This window comes from Triticum aestivum, chromosome 3A, assembly GCF_018294505.1.
Source record: "Triticum aestivum cultivar Chinese Spring chromosome 3A, IWGSC CS RefSeq v2.1, whole genome shotgun sequence".
Lineage (NCBI taxonomy): Eukaryota > Viridiplantae > Streptophyta > Magnoliopsida > Poales > Poaceae > Triticum > Triticum aestivum.
This window is the reverse complement of record NC_057800.1, coordinates 1,040,680-1,061,640: the sequence shown is the minus strand read 5'-3', so window position 1 is coordinate 1,061,640 and position 20,961 is coordinate 1,040,680. Positions and strand designations below refer to the sequence as shown.

The 20,961-nt window shown below is 48.8% G+C and overlaps 2 protein-coding genes across 2 annotated transcripts; one reads left to right on the top strand and one right to left on the bottom strand.

Annotated features, from left to right (window-relative positions):
- Positions 1 to 7,831: 7,831 nt before the first annotated feature.
- On the bottom strand, positions 7,832 to 10,438 carry LOC123063768 (transcription factor bHLH167-like). The gene is made up of 2 exons (XM_044487685.1): positions 10,361 to 10,438; positions 7,832 to 9,293 (listed from the first exon to the last, which is right to left on the bottom strand). The coding sequence occupies exons 1-2, from the start codon at positions 10,436 to 10,438 to the stop codon at positions 8,757 to 8,759; spliced, it is 615 nt and encodes a 204-aa protein (XP_044343620.1). The 3' UTR covers positions 7,832 to 8,756.
- Positions 10,439 to 11,327: 889 nt separating this feature from the next.
- Positions 11,328 to 19,003, top strand: LOC123063767 (uncharacterized). Its single transcript, XM_044487684.1, has 3 exons — positions 11,328 to 11,711; positions 14,331 to 14,784; positions 18,749 to 19,003. The coding sequence occupies exons 1-3, from the start codon at positions 11,328 to 11,330 to the stop codon at positions 18,889 to 18,891; spliced, it is 981 nt and encodes a 326-aa protein (XP_044343619.1). The 3' UTR covers positions 18,892 to 19,003.
- Positions 19,004 to 20,961: the final 1,958 nt, after the last annotated feature.

Sequence of the window (20,961 nt, the reverse complement as noted above, 5' to 3'; positions counted from 1 at the left end):
GACTGGGCCGATTTTTTGGCGCCGGCGGACGAAAAAACGCCTAGGGGGCCTTCTTGGGGCGCGGCTGGAGATGCCCTTAGCAAGTGGTGGCGGTGCTGGTCAAAAGCCGTTTGATGGGACCCACGCGACAACAAACACGTTGTTTTGTCCTAGTCCTATATGATGACGCGTACTAGTGACTGTTGCTTTCCATGCGTTTCCTGGCTTTGGTTCACATCCATTCCGTTCCGTTCCGTTTGACCGCGCAAGTGCAATGCTTGATGACATGCACATATGCACGTGACTCCAACGGACTACAAAACCGCACGCGGCTTCAAAAGGATCAACGGAGCCCGGCGGTCGTCGTCTTGCTCCCGCCGTCCAATTCTATTCCCTGATGGATTCTCACCTCCTCATTTTCTCACTCAACGGTGCCCGCCGGCCAGATCGGGTGCCGCCCCGGAGTTTGGTAATTTCAGCTGCGTACGAGTACGACTCCTCGCCGGCCGGCCACTCCTTGTCGTCGTCCCCGTCCTCAACACCCGTCCAGATCCGCACGCCAGCCAGCACAGATGGCCAACACGATGCCCTCGCAGCCACGGCAGCGCGACACTCTCGCTAAAACTGCTAGGAGTCACTGTCCAAATACCCACGGTACAAGCTTGTCGTGCAAGGCGGGCCGGCCACAGGGATACCCCACCAAGCGAGGGGATGAGCTGCTCGTCGCCGCCATCCACCGGCGGGCTTTGCACATCAGCCTCGTCTGACAACGACGTAAGAGATAAGAGGGAGGATAAATGGGCAGCAACGGCTAGGATTTCACCCAAGACGACCCCCTGGACAGACACAGGCATCCGTTTCTCGTTCCCAATTATGAACAGTAGTTACAGAGATCATAGAGTGCTATAAATGCCTTCGATTATCTTCTCTCTGGTGTGAACTGAAACATAATAGCATTAACTAGCAAACGAGGTTTGCAAATGTGTGGGCTACATTTATACACTAATAATTTTGTTAGCAATCGTGTGAACTATATATATACACTAGTAATGTTGTTAGCAATCGCATGGGCTACATATATACAACATTGACATTTGTGCCCCTAACTCGAACCCACTACTCAAATTTACCCCCTGACTTTTGATGTGCTCAAATTTGCCCCTAAAAAGCATTTTAGGTCATGAGAATACCATTCCAGCTGGACAAAGTTGTTTGACCCAAACTTTGAAAATTCATAGCAAATCCATATGAACTCAAAAGAATGCAAAATGAGATACAAAAATGATTATAAAAATATCACCTATATGCACATGTCATTTATGTTCATGACAAAAACACACTTTAAAACCCTTTTAGGGTTTATAACATTAAAATCCTATTTAGGGTGAATGCAAATAAATGCACGTATAGGTGATATTTTTATGAACATTTTGATATCTTATTTACGTTCTTCTGAGTTCATATGAATTTGTTATGAATTTTTAAAGTTTCAGTCAAACAACTTTGACAAGTTGGAAGGGCATTCTCATGACCTAAAATGCGTTTTAGGGGCAAGTTTGAGCACATCAAAATGTTAGGGGTAAATCTGAGAGTGGGTGCAAATTATGGGCGTAAATGTAAATGCCTCTAAGATTGCTGTTAGCAATCTTGCGTGCTACATATAAATACTTCTCCCTCCATCTTATAATATAAGAGCGTTTTTGACACTAGAGTAATACTGTTGTTAGCAATCACGTGAGCTACATATGTACACTAATAATGTTGTTAGCGTGGCTGTTAACTACGTCTATGTATAGAAGCTATGTACACAAAACACACAAACACTATCATTCACAAAAAGGAAAAGGAAAAATAGAGTCGCTATCAAGTACGAGTCCTATCGAATAAGCTGTCCAAGCAACTTTTAGCAGCTTTTATTTATTATAAAGGGGGCCTGCCTTTCACAATCATGCACCCACGCCTTCCAAACCAATCCTCTAATATATTGATAATATAGACAAGTAAAAATTGCCCAATTAATGATCAGGTGATGATTTCGACGTCTGTCTGCATATAAAACCAAACTAGTTACTCCATAGAAGTTGAGATATGGACTGACAGGGCAGTGAGACGACTATGTATGCAGCATTGGATATGTTGATTAGCTTCGGATAATCATATATATGTGCACGCAATACTTGTGGGCTCAAGGCAGATGTACGCATTCCGTGACGCACCAGGTGATGTGACACAGGGTGTGTCTGGACTTCCTGTCGATTAGTATAATCCGTTTTTTTGGCTCTTTTTATATATTTTCAAATCCCCCAAAAAAATTTAAATATGTTTTCCTTCTATATTTCAGTTTTATATTTAATTTGTTTTTGTCTCACTATGCTCATTTTAACACTTTCTGGTATTGGAGTTAATATACGAAAAACAAGTATCAAGGGAACAAAATTTGGTCACATCACTATTGGGCCAGTACCCTAAAACGGCATACTCTAACCACCGACGAAATAGCTTAAAATGGCATGCATGTCCTGTCGATTTAAGCCTTTTCTATGAAGCGATTACTGTTTTTTTTTCTTTGAAAAGTAGCTTGGTGTAAGCTAGGCAGGACAAAAAGAAAAGATAGAATAGTTAGCCACTTGAATAAGGCCCGAAGCGCGTATAGTACTGGTACACGATCACGGCCGGCTAATATTCTAATCACACTTTGATCTCTCAATCTCCATTGCTAAGCTGTCGATTTCATAGTGAGACGGAGCACACATGCTCGATGTTAACGCGTTCAACAGAGAGTTGACAGATTTTAAAATTATGGTCTTGACTTTTGGTCGCACGAGCTATACAAAACTATAAGTACATATTTGCATTCACACATATTTGCACTCTGTAGGAGTTGCCAGTTCACCTAATTTCAGCACTTTAGCATAGCCAGTGGCAATTATTTTAATGAAGATGTAGTAGTGGCAATTAGTTAACTGAAGATGTAGTAATGTGTTTATGGTTTCATCCGACGTAATTAAGATGACGAGAGTGACACAATAATAGTCAAATTAAGCAATCACACGTGGCATTTTGGTGGAGTGTATACTCATCTGCGCACAACCTCGGCCCGGGAGAGATCAACTAAACATGTCATAATTTAAAGTCATGATCTCACGATCTTTTGATCAGGATATCATGTTTGTGGGCATCAGAGTGATGTAGAGGTTGGGGACCTCCTTTAGAAAAATCATGCCAAACTCGACACTTTGTAAAAGCTTACATTGTTATCCAAGTGCAATATTTCTCCATTTAAATCTATGTGGGGGCTGATCCACATGTTGTTTTGCAAAAAAGTTATTCTTTTCACCTTTTACAGAGCTATTGTTGTGAGGAACAGTCACAATCGAAAATAATTACTAATGTGGAAAATATAATATGGCAGTCACTTCCATGCGCCAAATAAAAATGTACAAGTGGTCGTGTAGATTGATTCCTTGCTGGTGACTCTTCGGCCCCGCCCAATCACCGTCTGGCGCATAAACATCTTCATTCGGCACATCACATCTTCATTCGGCACGTTTACATGCATGTAACATTGGCCTAGCTCTCCCTTTCATCCATCACTTCTCTTTTTTCTTTTGGCGCGTAAACATCAATCTATTTGCTGAGTCAATGCGTAGTATATATTCATTTGTTATGGAGGATTCATACTTTACTCAATCTTTCTATCATACGCACCCTCACATCCACATATATTGTCTTCTGTTTCGTACAAAGTTTCATTAGTTTAGAAACTAGAACTTGCTTTTTTGTCAAAGAATTATTAACCTGGTTGTCAATGTCGGGCCAAAGTCTTGATGTTGAAGGTATTTGTTTCTTTCGCCAATTAATTAATTTGTTCTCAACGTGCAAGTGCAAAATATATGTAGTCTGAAAAAGGCCTCATGTATCCACGAGGTCCAATTTCTTTAATCTGGCCTAAACCACTAGCTAACTAAGGAACTAATATTTATTTGTCATGGCGAAATTGCGGCTGTTTAGTTAAATAGTTATTGTTAAGTCACACTGCTCTTTTGGTCCTGGCCATGCGGCTCATAACCAAGATACATATTGCACAACTCACGGATTTGTTCAGGCATCTCCACCATGCAATTACACAGCCATACATTTACCATAATGTAGATCTCGAGCTACTAGTACATGAAATGCATTGCAAAAATTTATTTTCGAAAAAAGTTCTCGAGCGATGTACTAACACATATGTTATTGGTTGGAGAGGGTGCATACACCGATCGAGAAATATCAATGAAGCTTTGCTGCGTCGTGTCGTCATCGTTGTTGTTATACTGGCCGCAGTATACATACAACACATTTAAAATGGACCCCAATAACAATGGAGCTTGCTGCTTGCTAGCCTGCCAGCCGACTCAATGGCGGCCATCTCCTTCTTCTCCTCCGGCAATAGTCCATCCTAGAGAGCTTTGGAGCGCAAGAAGGCCATGTTGGAAGTGGTGCAGAGAGAGAAAGGGACCAGAGGAGGATGTCTGCGGGTATGGCCGAGACTGCAGTTTATACAGCAGGCAAATGACAATGGTGGGCGCAGAAGGACGGACGAGTGGCGCTGGAGTAGGTTTCTCAGTAACCACGTGTCATTAATGTGGATGATAGACAGACGACCGTGATCTCGTTTGAACACGGAGCAGTCACATGCACCAGAAAGAGGCACGGGAGGCGTGCCGCTTCAATGCTGGCGCTAGTGAGAGGTCGCGTCTACTCTGGCCGGGCACGAATGCGGCACTGATGTTCTGGAGCACCACTGACCATTCAGGAGGAAAGCGCTGGCGAGGCAGGGGGTTTGGGTTGGCGAGGGCGGCCAGACGCGGGCGTGGCAGTTCCGGACGCCTACAACATCCCCCCCCCCCCCTTGTTCTCCGGTTTGCGAGAAAAACACGTTTGGATCGCTCGGTGAACAACCCGTGGTAGATGGCACAACACGTCAGAAGATGCCTGAAATGCGACTGTACAAAGAATCAATTGAGTGAGGGATGGACGGACGATGAGTAGCAACTATAGCAAGTGGTGGCGGTGCTGGTCAAAAGTCAACCTCTCTGGTCTGGATCCACCGTAACGTTTTTATTGTCGCGTGGGTCCCGTCAAGCGATGATCCTCTTGTTTATTTCTTGGACGCGTCTAGGGAGTAGCCGGGTGCTCCCTAGCGTTTCCTGGCAGCCCTCCAAAAGTAGTAAGTTTTTGTCCCCCTTTCCAGGATAGGAAAGCACATGGTCCCGCCTCCCGATTCCCGCAACCAACCATCGAGCGGGCAAATCAGCTGGTCCTCCCCTTCGCCCGATCCCTCCCCCACCCTTGCACGTCCTCTTTTCTCCTCACCTAACCCCCGCCCCACCTTCTTCTCTCCCAAGCAGTACGCCAAAACAAATTATTATGACTATACTATACTTCAAGTCCCATGTACTTTACAAAGTAACAACACTTGGCACTTGGGAGCTAATGTATGATATTCAGCAAGTATCTCAAGGTTAAGCCGGACTACAATATTCGGCATAAGACAGTTATGAAATTCAAAGTACCGGCTCATTTATGGTTAAGTGAACCGGCCCTTGAGGACTACCAGTAAAGTTTATTCTATTGGACTCTAGAAATATCTAAAGGAAAAGCTATAGCCTAGATCATAAATCTACAGATCATTCAAGGTTTTATCATAATCTGAAGACTTGGGGGCTGGCAGAATATAAGTAAGCTGGAAGAACATACCTCATACTTCAGCTGCAGCTGCTTGACCATTTCGATTTTCGAGTCACGGCTGGAGTGCACATGGCTTAGATAGCCGGACAATATGTCGTTGGCGTTCAGATGGTTATAATGAGAAATGTCAAAACGCACTTTTTGTCTCTCCAAAGCCTCTTGTTTAGCAGTGTGACGAGCCAACATGGTGGGATTCCCCGAGCCAATGACGGGTCACAAAGGAAGCCCAGAAAATAGTCAAGACGATGGTTTATTAAAAGTTTATAGAAGGCCTGAGCCCGGAGGTGGGGCCCAATATTGTAAACCGCCGTATGTAAGGAAAGACTTGTAAGAAAAGGCATGTAAAGAAGTCACCGAGCCGGACACGCTTTATGAGCCGGCCGGGACTCTGTAGGCCGTCAGGCGTCAACCCGTGTATATAAAGGGATGACCCGGTGGCGGTTTAGGGCAAGAAACAAGAGATCGAGAACCAAGCCGGCGGATTAGCCTCTTGATGATCGAAACCCCAGCAATTCCAACACAACTAGACGTAGGCTTCTACCTTCATCGTAAGGGGCCGAACTAGCATAAAACCTTTCGTGTCCTTTGTCTCGATTAACCCCTTTAAGCTTTCTAGTTGCGATGGCCCTACGACTAAGTCATTTTGCTAGGACATCTGCCATGACAATTCCATGACACCGTATATAAAGGAACGGAGGGAGTAACATTAAGTAGTAGATGAGATTTGCAATCGCGTGGGCTACATTCATACATTAATAATGTTGTTAGCAATCATGTGAACCACATATATAAACTAATAATGTTGTTAGCAATCGTGTGGCCTACATATATCCAATAATATTGCTGTTAGCAATCTTGTGTGCTACATATAAATATTACTCCCTCCGTTTAGTGTTTTTGACACTAGTGAGTATCAAAAACGCTCTTGTATTATAAGATGGATGAAGTAATAATGTTGTTAGTGTTAGCAATCACGTGAGCTACATATATACACTAATAACGTTGTTAGTGTGGCTGTTACACACGTGTATGTATAGACACTACGTACACAAAACACACAAACACTATCATTCACAAAATAGAAAAGAAAAATAGAGTCGAAGGAAAAGAAAAATAGAGTCGCTATCAACATACGTGTCCTATCGACCATAAGCGCGCCAAGCAACTTTTTGCAGCTTTTATTTATTATAAAGGGGGCCTGTCTTTCACAATCATGCACCCACGCCTTCCAAACCCATCCTCTAATATATCAATCAAATAGACAAGTAAAATTGCCCGTTTAATGATCACGTGCTGATTTCGACGTCTGTCTCCACATAGGACCAAACTAGTTACTCCATGGGAGTTGAGATATGGACTGACAGGGCAGTGAGATGACTATGTATGCAACATTGGAGATGGAGGCGGAGCACGCTGCAGAGGAGGAGGAGCCCCCCTACATGGATGAGGTCGAGGACGGGGAGGAGGAACCGGAGCCCTCCTACGCACCCGTCCACTCGGCGCCTGACACTGATGTCGTAGACATCTCCGACGACGAAGATTAGGTAGGGTGTTAGGTATGATTTATTTTAGAGTGAATTCCGGTTTTTACCCCCTATTTTGACATTTTTGACACTAATTACCCCATTTAGCAAGATTTCATCCATTTTACCCCATTTAGCAAAAATGTTGCCACAGTTTACCCCGTTTAATTTTTTTGAGCATTCTGACTGGTGGGTCACAATTGTCGGGTCCAGCTGGCATGCCACGTCAGTGGTTTTTCCTGGCTATTTTTCTCACTGCTGAACTGGGCAGCGCCGCTTCTTCTGACCGGCTCAGCCGATGGAGGTCGCTCGCGGCACGTCCAACGTCCAAGTCGGTCGCGCGCCACGCTCGCCTCCCATGGCTTCTCGTTTATGTTGCTCTCCCCCAATTAACATTCAAACTGATTTTCTTATAAGCATCAAGTTCCTCTAGCATGTTCACCATGCCTGCATTATCTGTTAACTCAATCATGGAGTTCCCGTTGGCCCTCTTCTTCTGATAATTAGCGCTGTCCCAAGGGTTGGAACCCAATTCCTTCATCTTCTCCTTTATATCAAAATAAATAATGAAATACCTCTCAATCATCTCTGGCTCTAGATTCTTTTATCTACAGACATGTAAAATATGCCTAACACTCTACATCTCCGTTGCCATCCGCTTTGTGCAAGAAAAAGAAAAATGAATTAGTGGCTGCAATCATAATATACTCTAATACGGTGAACGAACACGTTTCAGCATGCATCATAAGATACAAAGATCCAAACTTCCTTTACAGCTAGCAAGTAACAACACATACTCTTCAGTCAACATATTTGCTACCTAGATATTTAGATATGTAGGTGCATCAGAGTTAGTAAAGTAGTATATTTACACCACTTTAATCTAATCTACAGAACCATCCATACTTAAGGCCATATATGATAACTGAAGAAAAACATACATGATTTTAGATTATATTGGTAACAATTTCTCCTATAATTTATTCAATGGTAATATGACATGCTGATCAAGTACAATCGTCCCATCAGAATACTTCAAACCGGAAATGAGTTTAGTAGGGAAAAAAATAGACAGAAAAAACCCGTTGACGTGGCATGCCAGCTAGACCTGACAAATTGTGACCCGTAGGTCAGAACGCACGCAAAATTTAAAAGAGGGTAAATTGTGGCAACACTTGTGCTAAATGGGGTAAAACGGATGAAATCCCGCTAAATGGGGTAATTAGTGTCAAAAAAGTCAAAATAGGGGGTAAAAACCGGAATTCACTCTTTATTTTACACGCTTTGTATGGATCTAGGGATTGAAATATGATAGATTCGAAAGCAGCGTAGCAAATTTAAAGCATGACTGGTTACTGTTTGTAAAATATCTCACATCTTCACAAAGGAGGAGATATGCAGGTACTACATGGCTACACTAGTAGATTTCAAACAAACCTGAAGCTCACTCACGAGCAAAGTAGAGCAGTACGAAGCTAAGCTAAGCTGCCGCGACTGATGAAAAAGCAACAAAGAGAGAGATCATGTGAGGAGGACCGACGACGAGACGGCGGCTGCTGCGGCGAGGCTGCGGAGCCGGTGGGCGGCGCGGCCGGCCTCGAGGCCGATGCGGGGGCAGAGCGCCTGGGCGTGGAGCGTGTAGAAGATCTTATCGCCGACGACGGAGAAGCTGGCGCTGACCACCTCGGCGCCCTCCTGCTCCAGCACGGCGATCACCTGGTGCAGCCGGAACGGCCGCCCGGCCTCGCTCGCCAGCGCCACGTCCAGCGTTCCGTCCTGGTGCCGAACCTCGATCACCGGCAGGGCGGCCGTCTGTGCCTTGTAGTCGCCGGCGGAGACTGAAGATGAGCAGCCAGCGGTGCCGCCAGAGAAGACGGCCTGCTTGCGGCGCTTGAGGTGGTCGATGCGGGCCTTGAGCTGCTTGATGTAGGCCGTCGCGCTGTCCAGCTGATCCAGCTGCGTCGCCGCGTCCTGCACAGACACAACCAAAGCCGTCGTCGTCAGACCATGCGAATTGATGAATTTGCGCACACACAAACAATCTTGTGCTTTTAGTGGCTAAGTAAAACAAAGAAATGATCCACTGATGTACAAAAGAAAATTAAGATTTTGTGTGGAAGAGATCTGCGATCAGATGATTGATCTGCGATCTTGTGTAGGTGGGTGAGATGATTATTGTGAAGACATCTTTTGAGGATTTTGTTGACCACAATGTGTAGTTAAGCTCAAGGCTAATCCGATTCGGGACGTGGAGCGAATGAGCGAGTGGTACAATGATGAAGTCGCTGTCTGATGAGCGAATCAATCGTCCACGTGTGGAAATAAAAATCTTGCTCACGTCTGTTGTGCACGTCGCCACCACCAACTAATTTAAGCCAGACAATAATTCATCTTGAGTGGACCAGGGAAGTACTGGTGCTCCACATCACATCACACATGTATTTATTTGTCACTTTTCAGAAAGAAAACAGGTCTAGTACTATATTATGTGTACAGGCAGCTATGAGTAACAGTGACGTTTTTTTGTTTGTAAATATGCTGTATTATCTACTGTGTACGTATATGTTACTACTGTTCGGTAATAGTGTCGGTGGCCAATTATGTGTGTGTCGTCTCCTGACAGCGGCATGAGTTGGGCTAATGAATCTGCCAAGAAGCGCCTTTTACTGCCGAATCAACAGAACAGGAGTGGAAGAAGAGAATAGTTCGATGTTTAACGTAGGTAGAAGCGATTGGGTTGAAGCGTAGGGTTGGATTGATTGAAGGTGGGACAAGGCTGAGGTGAGGTTTATTTATACAGCAGGCCGGACGGACGGCGACTGATGATTACTTAAGAAGTGGATGCAGAGTAAAGGAAAAAGAGTGATCACGGTGAGCAGCAAGTGGTGGTGGTAGTCAGAGGTCAATCCCCTCTCTTCTTGTCCGGGTCCACCCAAACGTGTTTGGTTTCGTGTGGGTCCCACCAACCGATGATCCCCCGCTATGTCAAATGGACTACATTTGCGGCTGGGGTAACGCTTTACCACCGTTTTTACCAAAAATCACGAAATACGGTCAACTCGGCGTCAAGCGAGTAACAAAACACACTAATTTAGAAATGAGCTGTGTCTAACAGCATAACTGACATGTGGGCCCCATCTGCTGGGTCGATGTGACGAGGCAGTCGAGCCGGGGAAGAAGAGACTGCCATCCTCTGTTTCCATTGACCGGATCAGTGGGTACCTGTGGTGGCTGCTATCCTCGTCATCGTACCCGTGGTTTCCACATATGCTTCATAAGATCATTGAGTAGCTACGCATGCACCTGATGACCTTGAAAATTCTTATGCATCCGTAAAAAGTTCATAAGCTGAGTTGCATCTTGATTTTCCAGGTTTTGAGTTTGTTCTCCAGATGCTTCAAAATTATTGGTTTGGACTACACCGTCACTCTCATCCTTGATAATCATATTGTGTAAAATAACACAACATGTCATGAGCCGCACAATGTTTTTGATTCTCACATCAATACAACTCCACGAACAATTCCCCAACGAGTTTGAAGCACTCCGAATGCCCTCTTCACATCCTTCCTAGCCGCTTCCTGCATTGTTGCAAAGTGGCTTTGTTGTTGCCCTGTGGTTCGGATGTGGTCTTCACAAACGCCGCCCACTAAGGGTAGATGCCGTCAACAAGATAGGTATCCCATGTTGTACTCGCGGGCCTTGATAGTGTAGTTGCACGGCGGTGATTCCCCATTACAAAGCCTCCTGAACACGGGCAATCGTTGAAGCGCACTGATGTCGTTGTGAGATCTCGGCATTCTAAAAAAAGCATGCCAAATCCAAAAGTCCGGTGATGCCACCACTTCTAGTACGATGATGACCTTTTTGATGTGGCCTTGATATATTCCACGCAAATCTTTATTTCTTTCTTTATTTGTACACTAGCCCGCCACGCGCAAGCACGTTGCTCGTCCTACTCCTATATGATGATGCGCGTCGGTAGTGTTGCTTTCTATCCCGTTCCATTCCGTTTCACCACACAAGTGCAATGCGACAGTACAAACACATGGCCTCAAGGAGGGGATTCTGTGAACGAGAGAGGGCATCTCCATGACCGTTAGGCGACAGGGAGGCGATCCGGGGCGATCTCCGCGCCCGACGGCGGAGCCACCGCCCGATGCCGGCGATCGCCGCCGGGTGGGCGGTCGCTTCTGGGCCCTCGCCGGATCTGACGATGATGATGCGGACGAGGATGGAGCGGAGCCGCCGGGGGAGTCACCGCCGTCTCCTACGCCGTCGGACCTAATCTGTGAATTCTTTCATTCAGGTTACTCGGAAGAGGAAGTAGCGACCACGGTGGACAAGGTGGTTCCCAGAGACGATCTGGCTCGTGAGGGGCTGCACGATGGAGAGAAGATCGAGATTGTTCGCCGGATCGTGCATAGAAGGACGGCGCCGTCGGCGCTTCGTCCATGGAAGGGACCTTTACCCAAGGTATGTTTGCCGAAGCTCACTGTGTTTGATCTGATCCGACCGGATGCGTGGGTTACGGTTAAGAGGAAGAAAGGACGGAGGTTGTTGTCCCGGAATGTGCGTCCGCCGGCGCCGGCCATGGAGGCCACGGCGACCGAGATTCGATCGACGAGGGCGACCGCGCTCGCTCAGCTGCTTGGTGCGGCCGGGCTGGATAGGGAGCCTTCGGGCCTCGTTGCCAATGGGCCGGACAATAATGGGTATGAGGCCCATTATGTCTATCAAGGCCGGTCCGTTGAGTGTTTTCTGCCATGCACGTCCGATCCTTCGATCGTCCCAGCGCAGTCGGTACGTGCCGCTAGGGTTCATCGCCAGGGGAGTCGTGGTTTCCCGCAGTGTGGATCGGGCAGGGCGAGGAGGATCCCGCCGCTGCTAATGGCTGGACGTGGAGCGGGACCCCCTCCTGCTGCGAGTACCGCGGGGGGGGGGGGGGCTGGAAGGGCTCGACCGCCGCCGCCCCATGCGTCGGGACGGGGCGCACCGCCGGCCGGACAGCAGCCGCCGGCACTTGCGCCGGGTGCTGCAGGTCGTGGAGGCGCTCTCCAGCCGCGGCAGCAGCTGGGCGCTCCGGGAGTTCGGGCTCCTGAGGCGCAGCCAACGACGGCTGGCCGGGCAGCGCATAGACCCCCGGTGCCATCTCATGCTGCTGGGGTCGGCCGGGGAGGCCCTCGCCCTCCGCCGCCGGCGGCGCCGGCTCCTGGGTCGATGACGACTGGTATGGTTAATACTGGCCGTGGAGCTCCTCGCCCTGCACCGCCGGTGGTGCCGGCTCGTAACGCGTCGGCGGAGGGGATGGCTGCTCTGAGGGCCGAGACGCCGGGGGCCACGGTGGCTGCCGGTGTCGCTGCTGATCCGGTGGCGGCAACTGCCGGGGGTCAGCGTGCACCCCCGCCACACCTTGCGGTTCGTCAGGCGCAGAATCGTTCGGGGCAGAATCAGGTTCAGAGTAATCAGAGTAATACCAGTGGGAGACCGACTGATGCACCTCGAGGCAAGTGGGGTGATGACGGGTTTGATGCGTATGGAGTAGGCCAGCATCGGGGCTCATCTTCAGCGGGAGGAGGTCGGGGTTATGCTTGGCAGAGTGACGGGTCTGCAGAGAGACCGTTCCTGGGGCCGGCTGGAGGCTTCGTTGAGGGGGCCTCAGGACCTGATAACAGGCACAGAGGAGGTTATCGCGGATACCGTGGTCGTGGTGGAGGCCGCGGAAGGTTCCGCCGGCCGCCTCCCCCTAGACATGTTGACTCTGACGGGGCGGCGATGGAGACTGATCAGACACCACAGGAGCTACCTCCCCAGGCGATGGAGGTGGTGAATGCACTTGCGGTTGCTGAGGTTCCTGGGATTGCGAAGGAGGCTGAGGTGGTTCAAGTGGCTGATTCTGAGAGGGCATCCAAGTACGCTCGGAAGAAAGAGAGAATGCTTTGTTACCGGTGCGGAGAGAAGGGGCACTTCATCGCGGAGTGTGTGGCCCAGCTGTGCGAATCCTGTGGTAAGCCTGCGCATGCTTCAGGGGATTGTCCTTTGCTGAGGGACCATATTCCAGCTCTTACTGTATATGGTGTGTACTGTGCGGAGCTGATGTTCTTCGAGTCAGCGGCTGCGAGGGAGATCCCAGCTGATACACAGAGCCTTACTTCTGGTTTGGTCAAGGTGACACAGGGAGATGTCTCCCAGGCTCAGATTGTGCAGAGACTTCAGGAGTTGGCTCCGGGTGATTTTCAGTGGGACCTCGTACCCGTTGAGGATAGAGTATTCAGAGTGGAGTTTCCTTCGATTGAGGACTTGCAGCGTTTGTTGAGCTTTGGGATGTGTAAGGTGCCAGGCACCAAAGGTATTTTGGAGTTCCACGAGTGGAAGAAAGTTGAGCCTAAGGGGAAGCCTCTTACTCAGGTGTGGCTGCGTTTCTCGGGGGCACCGTCTGAGGCTCTTTCTGATGTGCGTGTGGTGGCTAGTTTGGGGATTATGGTTGGTAAGACGGAGAAAGTGGATATGGCGTTCACTAGAGCTTAGGGGGTGGCTCGACTGCGAGTTAGCATTCTGGATATTGAGTATGTCCCAGACGTCATCAACTGGACCTATAGAGGCGAGGTGTTTCCACTTGATATTGAGTTTGAGGATGCAGAGTTGTTTGCTGAGGTTGCTGCTGGCACTGACGTGGATATGCACGATGGGGGTGATGATACAGGTGCTCCCAGGGAGCAGGCGGATGAGGCAGCACAGGAGCCCAATGGATCGGGGCCTGCTGCTCAGGAGCCGGAGAACGGAGCCGGGATGGAGCAGTCCCCGGCTTCGTCTTTGCCTCATAACTCACTGCGGTTTGGATCTTTTCTGCCGTCGTCGGCGCCTCCTCGTCTGTGGAGTGATCGGGTTGACTCTGACGATGCGTTCGAGCATTCGCTACCGGTCTTGGACTTTGGGCGGTCACCCCGGCAGTCGGCCAGCTTCAGTGCCCGTGTTGTTCAAGAGGTGGAGCCTCAGGAGTCGCCAGGGCGATCTAGGTCTTCGGTTTCCTTGCGGAGGGGAGGGGCGTCTGGGCAGGTGGCCACGACTCCCTCTCATTCTTCTGTTTCACAGCAGGCGGCGCAGGTACCTGTGTCCAGCCGGGGCGACATATCTTTGGGGCAGGAGGCCCTGGAGGTCCGTCTCGCGGGAGCCTCGTTGGTGGTGGGGTCGCCGGAGGTGCTAGGCAGGCGTCAGGGGCAGGTGGCCCCTGACCCTCTAGTACCGACGGCGGTCCTGCAGGTGGAGCGCACGGCTGCCACGGCGTCGGCTGGGGGGGTCGGACTAGGGCAGGAGGCCCTGGTGCCAACTCCGTCAGGCATCTCCACATCTCCTACGCGGTCCCCCTCTCCCAGACCTACTCCGGGAGCCGCTACTCGGGAGGAGGTGATCGCGTTCGGAGGGATCCGAGACCCTGCTTCCGAGGGGAGGCGGACGAGCTCTCGTCTCCAGGACCTTCCGGAGGTTGATGATTTGCAGCAGAGGTGCGCTATGCGGGCGGCCAAGCTGCGTGATGTGGAGAGCACAACAGGTATGTCAGTTAATGTTTCAAATTCTATTCTGCATTTCTCTAAGGATGAGATTATTAATAATGCAAACCAAGTGGGGGTGTCTCTTGGGAATAATAATTTGGAAATTGAAAACTCGGTTAATGATCTTTTAGATTTGGAAGCGGAACGGGCCTTGGAGTCTATTAGAAACCTAGCGGCTGTAAAACCTTTGAATGATGCGGAGATTGAGGCCTTGGGTGTTAGGGTGCTTGATAAATTCTGCGCGGATCTTGTTCCTCCGTCTGCGGAGCCTGATGAGGATGAACTCCAGGTAGATGATGCAGCTCATGTTCAACCAGAGCACGGTTATGAGGACCGGGCTACAGGTGATAACATTCCTAAACGTAAGTGGAAGCGGAAGGTGTACCCTGCATCCGCGGTACGCAGGAGTGCTAGAATTCGTAAGGCCAAAAAATTCCATGATGACCTATGAAAGGAATATTCTGGAATAGCAGAGGTCTTAAGGACTTGGCTAAACGTAGGTTTCTAGCGGAGGCATCTTTAGAGCACCGTTTAGATTTCATTGCTCTCTCTGAAACTGGTAGGGATAATTTTGCACCTCAGTTTCTTAACACGTTGTCGGGAGGGGTGGAATTCGATTGGCATTGTCTTCCTCCAAGAGGGAGGTCTGGGGGCATCTTGCTGGGTGTGAGATGTGATTCCCTTGAAGTCCGGAGTGTTGTTATGGGTGACTTTGCAGTGAAATTCAGAGTCAGGTCCAAAATAGATGGGTTTAACTGGGTGTTGGTGGCGGTCTACGGGGCTGCACAACCTGAGCTTAAACCTGAATTTTTGGCTGACCTGGTTCGAATTTGTGGGTCCGAACAACTCCCTATCCTGGTTGGGGGGGACTTCAACATTATTAGGAGGCGGGATGAAAAGAATAACGATAATTTTGATGGGCGATGGTCCTTTATGTTTAATACCATCATTGAGAGTTTGGATTTGAGAGAAATCGAACTCTCTGGTAGACAATTTACCTGGGCTAACTCTTTACCAAACCCGACATATGAGAAGTTGGATCGGGTTCTTGCAAGTGCCGAATGGGAGCAGAAGTTCCCTCTGGTCACGGTGCAGGCTCTAACGCGAGGAATTTCGGACCACACACCGCTATTTGTTGACTCAGGGGAGCCAAGGCATGTGGGAAACAAGAATACTTTCTCCTTTGAAACGTCATGGTTTGAAAGAGAAGGTTTCTTGGATATTGTTGCCAGAGAGTGGGCTAGAGAGTCTAGGGGTAGATCGCCTGTCGAGAGATGGCAGAATAAGATTAGGCATTTGAGGTGCTTTCTTCGAGGTTGGGCTAAACATCTAAGTGGAGTTTATAAGGTTGAGAAAGACAGACTCCTGGAGATTATTCAATACCTAGATGTTAAAGCTGAATCAGCGGTTCTTCAATCTGCGGATATGTGCTGTAAGATTGATGCGGAAAAGAGGTTGAAGGAACTTCTCCGCGAAGAAGAGCTGAAGTGGGCGCTCAGAGCAAAGGTTCGCAAAGTAATCCAAGGGGATGCGAACACTCAATTCTTTCATCTGATTGCGAATGGCAAACACAGAAAGAAAAAAATATTTCAGCTCGAGCAAGATGAAGGCACAATTGTTGGTCACGATAATCTTAAGCTATACATCACCGAATACTACAAGCAGTTATTTGGACCGCCGGAGGATAGCGCTGTGTCCCTCGATGAGTCCAGGACTGAGGATGTGCCTCAATTAACTGCTGCTGATAATGACATGCTAGTTGCGCCGTTTACGGAAAAGGAGGTTTTCGATGCCATCTCTCAGATGGAGAACAATAAGGCTCCCGGGCCGGATGGGTTCCCGGCGGAGTTTTACAAAAGATGTTGGCATATCATCAAAGGGGATCTGCTACCCATGTTCCACGACCTTTTTGCTGGACGGCTTCAACTTTTTCATTTGAACTTTGGAACGATAACGTTGCTTCCAAAGAAGACCGACGCTCTCAGGATTGAGCAGTTCCGTCCTATCTGCCTCTTGAATGTCAGTTTCAAAATTTTTACCAAGGTTGGGACTAATAGGCTCACACAGATTGCGCATTCTGTGGTGCAGCAATCCCAAACAGCTTTCATGCCAGACAGAAACATCCTTGAAGGGGTGGTGGTGTTGCATGAAACGCTCCAGGAAATTCACTCTAAGAAACTTGATGGAGTCATCTTTAAAGTAGATTTTGAGAAAGCGTATGACAAAGTTAAATGGCCTTTTCTGCAACAAGCTTTGCGTATGAAAGGTTTCCACGAGGGCTGGAGGAGCCAGATTGAAACTTTTACGCAAAAGGGTAGTGTTGGCATAAAAGTGAATGACGATGTCGGTCATTACTTCCAGACACATAAGGGCCTGCGGCAGGGAGATCCGATGTCCCCTATTCTGTTCAACATAGTAGCCGATATGTTGGCGGTGTTGTTAGGGAGAGCCAAGGAAGTTGGCCAAATAGGGGGCTTGGTGCCACACTTAGTGGATGGGGGTATATCCATCCTGCAATACGCTGATGACACTATCATCTTCATGGAGCATGACTTGGTAAAAGCTAGAAATCTGAAGCTGCTGCTTTGTTTGTTTGAGCAGCTAAGTGGGCTCAAAATTAACTTCCACAAAAGTGAGTTGTTCTGCTTTGGGAGAGCCAAAGAGGAACAAGAGGATTACAAGCAGTTGTTCGGATGTGGTTTGGGTGAGCTGCCTTTTACCTACTTAGGAATTCCTATTCATCACCGCAAGCTCACGAATAATGAATGGAAGTGTATTGAGGATCGTTTCGAGAAGAAGCTAAGTTGTTGGAAGGGCAAGCTCATGTCGTATGGAGGCCGTTTAATTCTTATTAATTCGGTGCTCACGAGCATGCCCATGTTCCTTTTGTCCTTCTTTGAAGTCCCAGTTGGAGTTAGGAAACGACTGGACTTCTATCGATCGAGGTTCTTTTGGCAGGGGGAGGAGCCTAAGAGAAAATATCGGTTAGCGAAGTGGGATATCATTTGTAGACCGAAAGACCAAGGGGGTATGGGGATTGAGAATCTCGAAGTCAAGAACCGGTGCCTTCTTAGTAAGTGGTTGTGGAAGTTATCCTCAGGAACTGACGCCATGTGGGCTCAAATCCTGCGTAACAAGTATCTCCAAACCAAAACTTTGGCTCAGGTGTCGGTTAGACCAACTGATTCACCCTTTTGGAAAGGGCTTATGAAAGTGAAGCTTTCATTTTTTCAGAGGTCAAAGCATTTAGTTGGTAATGGTGCAAGCACGAGATTCTGGGAGGATACTTGGCTTGGAGAGGCTCCCCTAGCAATCCAGTATCCGTCTCTGTATCGTATAGTTCGAAGGCGCGATGCTTTGGTTGCATCGGTCTTCGCCTCGATACCCCTGGATATCCAGTTTAGAAGATCGTTAGTGGGCAATCGTTGGGAAGAGTGGCTGCATCTAGTTAGGAGACTGATGCAGGTACAACTATCTCAACAACCTGATAAATTACGCTGGAATCTCACTAGGTCGGGGGGATTCACGGTTAAATCAATGTATGTTGATGTTATTAATTCCAGCTCGATTCCTACTTCAAAGCATGTGTGGGACGTCAGAGTTCCTTTAAAGATCAAGGTGTTTATGTGGTTTCTACATAAACAGGTGATCTTAACAAAGGATAATCTTATTAAGCGTAATTGGACAGGACCTACTAGGTGTAGTTTCTGTGATCAGGGTGAAACCATTAAACATCTTTTCTTTGACTGCCCACTAGCTAGAATTCTTTGGACGACTATTCAAGTCGCTTTCAATATTACCCCACCAAGGTCGGTTAACATGTTGTTTGGGACATGGCTAACTAGGGTAGAGCCCGGGTTAGCAAAACATATTCGCTTGGGGGTTTGCGCTTTTTTGTGGGCGCTTTGGAATTGCAGAAATGACTTCGTCTTTAACAGATCAACAAATATCCATGTTTTGCAGGTTATCTTCCGAGCAACGGCTCTTATCCGTTCCTGGTCGCTACTCACTCCGACGGAGGCCAGGGAGCTTTTGGTTACTGCTGCTATCCGATGGGAGATGGTAGCTCGGGATATATTCAGCCGGTTTGGATGGCGGTCGTGTAACAGGATAGGCAATTAGTTTACCTGTCTATTTTGGAGCCAAACGGCTGTGATGTATAAGTGCTTTGGCTAGCTTGTGTATCTAGCCTTCGGGCTCTGTGTGAGCCTTTTCTTACTTTTCTTGTTGACAACCTTGAGACTTGGAGACTTTGTGGATTATTTTATGCTTAATAAGATGGCCGTATGCATCATGCTGATGCAGAGGCCGGGGAAGCCCCCCTTTTCGAAAAAAAAAAGAAAAAAAAACATGGCCTGGCTTGATGACATGCATATGCGTGTGACTCCAACGAACACGCGGTTTCGGGGCCGGGTCGACGGAGCACCGCCGTCCAATTCCATTCCCCCATGGATTCTCACCTCACCTCCTCATTTTCTCACTCCAACGCTGCCTGCCGGCCAGATCGGGTGCCGCCCCGCCCCGGAGTTAGGTAATTTAAGTTGCGTGCGACTCCTTGCCGGCCGGCCACTCCTTGTCGCCGTCGTCATCGTCCCCGTCCCTAACAAGTACGCTCACCTGTCCGAACCCGCACACCTCTGTCGAAACTCCTCGCAACCATGCATGAAAGAAGCACATGATCCACAGAGCCACGTCCACGGCTGTCCTTAGGCCATCTCTACCGCGCGCCCCTATCCTATTCGGTCTCATCCGTTTAAGGTAAAAGAGACAAACCGGGCGGCCCAGCGCGCGGGAGCAAACGGATTTTTCGCCGTTTAAGTTTGCGCCGCTTTTGGGGTGACCCTATCCTATTCGGTCTCATCCGTTTAAGTTTGCGCCGCTTTTGGGGTGAAAGGGACACTACGCGGACGCGCCGGCCGTCTGTGCGTGTCCTCCCCTGACCCGCCCGTCGATGACACAGGGCGGGCCTTTTTCTATCCGCCCCCTCCCTCCCTCCGGCCGCACCCTACTCCACTCTTCCTCACTCTTTTCCTCGCTGCCGCCGCCGCTGCCATTGCAGCCGTACAGCTCGAACGCGCGCTTGCCCAGCCCCTTTCCCTCGGCGCCGCCGAGCTACCCAACCACGGCCACCTGGTTTGAGCACCCGCCGGCCGGATTTGGGGCGGATCCGGTCGGTCTTGAGCTCGTCCGGCTGTGGGAGGCTAGGCCGCGCCATGGACTGGCCGGGCACCTCGCCGGAATGCCCTGGCAGGGCCGCAAGGCCACATGCAGGCAGTGGCTCCTCCTCTAACCGCTCGGATCTGCACCGTCGGTGGTCCGTCGGCAGATACACGAATGGCGGCCGGCCGGGCTCGGTGCTTGCCCAAAAGCTCGTCGGCTCACCGTTGCCACTCATTAAGTGCGACCACTGCCCAAAGATGGTCGTGCGCCACGTGTCTACAACGCCGGAACATCCCGGATGGGTGTTCATCAAGTGCTTAAACGATGGGGTATGTGCTCTTTTTAGCTTCGGTTTGTGCTCTCGGATTAGACTAGTTGTGCTAACTTCAAATTTTATTGTGTAGAATGGATGCAAGTTTTGGTATTGGGAAGAAGAGTACATCGATATATTGATAGAACGAAATTTAGTACATGTTCGTGCACTTTTAGCTAGCATAGAGGCTGTAGATGAGACAAGTGCACTTGTTGCTAGATTAGAGGTTAGACATGAGACTAGGTGTGAGGAAGTAACATCGACTTCTGGCTTGAAGAAGAAAGGAGGGTGCAACATCGAGCCTCCTCCACAGATCAACAATAAGCGCATCAAGAAGGCCCTAACCCAACTCAAGGGAGCAGTTATGAAAGTTGGGTATCCTCTAAAATGTATTCTTCTTGTTCTTATTTTCTTTGGCCTCGCTTTACTAGTCAAAATGTGATGATGTATTGTCATGTATCAAAAATGAATGATAAAAAAAGTTAAAAACTTGCAAAGAAAAATGCACGCGGACAGGATGCGGCCGGGATGCGTCCACGCGCTGGGCGCACGGCCACCGCATCCTAAGACACGTTCGGACATGACCCCAAATCCCTATCCAAACGGACAGAATCCAGACAAAACGAACGTCCGTTTGAGGTCGCGCGGTGGAGTTGGCCTCACAACAAGTGTCCAACCACAATAGCAAGAGACCAGAGGTGGG